This window comes from Dryas octopetala, chromosome 2, assembly GCF_963921425.1.
Source record: "Dryas octopetala chromosome 2, drDryOcto1.1, whole genome shotgun sequence".
Taxonomy (NCBI): domain Eukaryota; kingdom Viridiplantae; phylum Streptophyta; class Magnoliopsida; order Rosales; family Rosaceae; genus Dryas; species Dryas octopetala.
The window spans coordinates 23,378,223-23,383,367 of NC_141367.1; the positions used below are offsets into that span (position 1 = coordinate 23,378,223).

The following is a 5,145-nucleotide window of genomic DNA, read 5'->3' on the forward strand; positions in this document are numbered from 1 at the left end:
CGACAAACCGGTGTATCTAAAAACTCCTCCTTAATGCGACAAAACGTATACAAAAATTTTTAACGTGATAAGTCGGCGCATTAAAAAATTCCTCTCTAATGTGACAAAATGGCGTGCATATAAATTTCTCCCTAATGCGACAAACCGGCATATCTAAAAATTACTCTCTAATGCGACAATTGACGTATAGGGACAAACCAACATATCTACAAGTTCCTAATGTTACAAACTAACATATACACAAATTCCTCCCTAATGCGACAAATTGACTAATCAACATATCTAAAAATTTCTCCCTAATGCGGCAAATTGACATACAAAAACCATCCCTAGTACGACAAAACGAACGATCTAAAATTCCTCCCTAATGCAACAATGGCACAAACAAAATCCTTGCTAATTCGTTTTGAAAAATTTGCAACTAACTTGCTATAACTAATATTCGTAGCTTATATGTTTTCTACTTGATGAAAAGTTCTTCCTTTTCTTCTTTAGCTTTTCTTTTCCCATAATGCTGTTTCCTTTTCTATAAATCAATCAAACAATCCTATCAAAACCATTCACCATCCTGCCATATATGATATATTTTTCGACATGAAAAGAGAAATTTTCATGCAACAAAGATATACATGTTTGAAAAAACTTATTTATAACAAGAATATGAATTGATTTAGCATCTCAAAAAAAAAAAATTGTCTTAAAATTAGAAAAAAATTTATGTAATAAAATGTAAAAGTATAAGTGTCATTATATTATTTGATTGAGATACCAAATTAATAGCCTTGCAAAAAAAAATTCACTCTTTGGATGTATATACTTGCACACTTAGAAGGCAAGTGTTTGAAATACATAACACTACTATTTGCACAAACCAAGAAAATATTGCTCCAAGTTGGCAACTTTATTGGACCTACTTCCTGCATGTCCAGCAGGCTCTGTCAAATGTAAGAATGGAAACCCATGAATTAAAACGGTAGTTTAGGATCAAAATCAGTCATTTCCAGCAGTAAATGTTGTATTCAATGCTACAAAACAAACCAAGAGGCCTTTAAGAGTTAATATTGCAGCCGGGAAGGACCTAATTAATTCAACAAGAAAAGTGCAAAGGGGTTTAAAGAAAGAGCAAATTACAATTTAATATCTCAACTTTACATGTTGTTTCAACTTAGTACCTCAATTTTGAAAACTTTCAAAAAAGTATCTCAACTTTCATTTTGTATCAACTTAGTACCCAAACTTTGAAAACTTGCAAAAAAGTACCTCAACTTTCATTTTGTGTCAAAATAGTATCTCCGTTAATTTTTATGTCAAAGTAGTAGGAGTATTTTCGTCTTTTCCTTAAATTTTAAAAATAATATTTTTTTTTTAATAAAAAAATTTCTTAAAATAAAAAATTTTATAAAATTAAAAAAATTTGATTAAAAAAATTATTATTTTTTAAATTTAATTTTACGAAAAAATTGCATAAAATTTTTAAAAAATTTTATGAAATTTTTTTTTATTTTAAGAAATTATTTTATTAAAAAAAAATTATTATTTTTAAAATTTAAGAAAAAGACGAAAATACCCCTACCACTTTGACAGAAAAATTAACAGAGGTACTATTTTAACACAAAATGAAAGTTGAGGTACTTTTTTACAAGTTTTCAAAGTTGGGGTACTAAGTTGATACAAAATGAAAGTTGAGGTACTTTTTTGTAAGTTTTTAAAGTTGGGGTACTAAGTTGAAACAACATGTAAAGTTGAGGTACTAAATTGTAATTTGTTCTTAAAGAAATATATCCAATCTCATATTCTCATGTTCCTTTGTGGCAATAATCTTTCTTGTTGGGACCATGATATTGTTCTCCAAGTACTAATTCTGCACTAATTCTCCAAGTACTAATTCTGCTCTATGTTCTCCACTATAATATACTATTGTTCCCTCAGTGCGCAATTTAGACATTCCCTCTACAAATGCACAAAAAATGCGCATCAGAATAAAAAGAAACCAACATAGATTTTGCTTCCTCATCGTGCCAAAGAACACACACACAACCTCACTAACTCTCAGTCTCTCACGGGCATTAACACACTCAAAAAATCAAAATTTACAAAACTGAGAGAAATCAAATATTGGATCGATCATGTTTAAGCAGAAAACAAAATGCCATTAATGCCCTTCAACTGTCACAAACAAAATGCCACGACTGTCCTCCATGGTTTCTGTTCTACAAACAATGGGGGAGCATGAACAACCAAAACTGTGGGATATCAAAGATAATGTGAGGGGCAAAAAACAAGTTGGACTCTTTTGGGATTTCATAGCAAGGAAGCAAAAAACGACAAAGGACACCAAAGTCATTTCAAAACAAACCAAGGGGTAAAACTGGGATACAGAGCTCAAAGAAAAGAAACCAATTCTCGCTTCTAACAGAGCTTCTTTTTTTTTTTTCTCAGTAGGCAAACCCACCCGCTCGATGTCTGGTCCCTTTGTGCTGAGCAGAGGCAGTAGACGAAGAAGAAGATGAAGAAGAAGTAGAAGATGAGGAAGAAGAAGATGAAGAAGGGAATGAAAAGCGCTTGTCCTTGCGAAAACTCTCTTCCTCGTCCATGAAAATCTGCCTGTACCTGCACTCCTCGCTGCAAAAGCCCTTGTCCCCCCTGCATTTCAAAACCAAGATTCCCACTTCAGTTTACAAAAAAAAAAAAACCATGCAAACCAAAAAACAAATCTGGGTTTTTTTTCAGAAATAGAAGAATCATGGTTATTTGAAGAGAAAGGTGTGGTCTTTGTGGGGTTAATTGTATACTTACTTGTACATGTAGATATCTTTACCAGGCAAGAGTTTCTGCTTGCAGAGAAAGCATTTGTCAAGAAAATTTGGTGCCAAAAAGGGTGGTGGCTGATGAGAAGTAAAATTTGGGTGGGTTAGTGAAGGTCTTGGAGAAGAGGAGGATGAGGAGAAGGGCTTGTTGCTGGTGATGACCATGGTGGTTTTGTTGATAACTTGTGGGACTTTGTTGCTACCTTTTTGGTGATGACTTTCCAATACTATGCTCAGTCCCACCATATCTCATGATCCTCTCTAATACTACCTCAAAAACTCATACAGACACTACTTTGAACCTCCTCTTTGGTGATGGAGGAGAAGAGGCTAATTGGGTTGATGAAAATTTGGAGAAAAATAAATAGGAGGAAGACAAGGCAAGGGAGAAGAGAGAAAGAGAGAGAGAGAATGGAATGGTGGGGTTGGTGGGTCCCCTACAGCTATGGAGCAGTAACAAGGACGATTAGCGTAGCGAACGATTTGACTCCTAGTGCTGCTTAACTGCCACATACCCCTCTTTTAGTTTCCAATTCATTTTTCAATTTGTTCTTGCTTTGTTAGTTTGGCTTTGTCTGCTTGTGCTTACGTCTGTAATTGTGGTTGCTTGTATAACTGGTTTCATTATTATGGGTCGAGTACTGAGTGAGAGAGATTATAAAGACAAAGATAATAATTCCTAGTTGCAGTACTCTCACAATGGTCATGTGAGGTTCTCATTTGGAGTGTTGCATGACTTGCATGGGTTGTGTGATTTATGTACATCAACACTGACAGCAACGCATTAGCCATATATGCTGGTTTTGTCTATACATGCCAATTCCCAAAACAAAATTAAACTTTGAGAGTTATATTTTTGTACTACTGCTTTTGCCTTTTGGGTTCCCAAACATTGTCTAATTTAATTATCTTTGGCTCTCAGATTTTCCATACATGGCCAAATGGGAATGCCAAGATTGTAAACTTATCCATTATTCCAAAATTAATGTCCATGGTATATGGTACTTATAACTATATATGTGTGTGTGTGGCTATGTGCTAATTAATTAACCCACCAAATATGGATGATGTGGAAAACAGTTTTGGGGTCTTAAACTGTGCATGGAGATGAAGATGATTGGCCACGTTTGGTTAATGTTTTGAAAGTTGCATCCCAACCCCACCCATGGTTTTTTTTTTAATAATTTTGTTTCCTTTCTTTTCAGTCTTCACCGATGGAAGGAGCAATTTCTAACCCAATCCGAACCCCACTAACAGATAGGGCTTTACTAAATGCTTCCTAATCCGTCTTTAAATTCTATGAAAATGAAATTTTTTTTCTTTGTATTTGGTATAATATTGCAAATTGAAATTTCTATATATACTTACCAAAATTGTTCACCAGATGCTATTTATTCATATTTAAGCTGAAATGATATCATGTATTGTGATATGTATATTGTTATTATTATTGTCACATTAGTTGGTAAACAAGTTTGAATAAGACATGTTTAGAAGTGTTTTAGAAGATCGATCTAAAAACGTTTGCAAATAATTAAAAGTAATTTTGGTAACTTTCCAAAAAATAAAGTGTTTTTTTAAGTTTATAATAGAAAATTTTAATATTTTATAGAGAAATAACTATCAAGTGCTTCTTCATGTGTTTTTTAAAAAATATTACTGAATACAAGTGTTTCACTCCTATACAGGCCCTGATATTATTGTTTGCGAACACCCTGACGACCATTGATCAAGAGTAGTGCTCATTGGTGATCGAGTAGATGAATAAAGGTGGCAATAATTCTTCTGAAAAAATTGGCAAGACATAGAATTTATAACCTTCCCAAATAATGCAAGGCTTTGAACTATATATCAGACAAAGGGATGTGGTTATGAACTTATAACTTCCATCCCCACCCCAACAGCATAAAATAAAGTAAAAAGGAGGGTGGCACTCAACACACTCCTGGAGCAAATACTACTCTAAGTAAATGCGTCTCTTTATGCTGCTCTGCATAACATTCCAAATGTATTTTGTAAAACTAACAAATTGAAAAGGTGGAGTTTGATAGCAAACTTTCAAATTCATTATTTTGTATAATATCCTGATCAGCCTAGCTACCCACCTATCGCTTATATATATATCTCATACGTAGGCTAGTACTTGTTTAATTATTATCTATACTCTAATCTAACTTTTATTTAGGGATTATAAACTAAGGTATAGCGTGATAAGGTTATATTAGTAGATTTTAAATCTGAACTATAATTTATTGGTAATTAAGTTGAGTCTTAATTGATATATATTCAATTAAGACTCAACTTAATTACCAAATTTTTATACCACAATTTCATACCA

The 5,145-nt window shown here is 33.1% G+C and overlaps 1 protein-coding gene across 1 annotated transcript; it reads right to left on the bottom strand.

Moving 5' to 3' along the window:
• Window positions 1–2,148: 2,148 nt before the first annotated feature.
• On the bottom strand, window positions 2,149–3,140 carry LOC147294332 (DUF581 family protein, putative (DUF581)). The gene is made up of 2 exons (XM_086234140.1): window positions 2,797–3,140; window positions 2,149–2,643 (listed from the first exon to the last, which is right to left on the bottom strand). The coding sequence occupies exons 1-2, from the start codon at window positions 3,051–3,053 to the stop codon at window positions 2,436–2,438; spliced, it is 465 nt and encodes a 154-aa protein (XP_086090266.1). The 5' UTR covers window positions 3,054–3,140; the 3' UTR covers window positions 2,149–2,435.
• Between the last annotated feature and the right edge of the window lie 2,005 nt (window positions 3,141–5,145).

What these genes read in the sequence shown, in the direction of transcription:
- LOC147294332 (XM_086234140.1), bottom strand. Translation starts at nt 3,053, where the DNA reads ATGGTGGGACTGAGCATAGTATTGGAAAGTCATCACCAAAAAGGTAGC. An exon ending in AAAGATATCTACATGTACAA is followed by an intron (nt 2,644 to 2,796) that starts GTAAGTATACAA and finishes TTTGAAATGCAG; the next exon opens with GGGGGACAAGGGCTTTTGCA.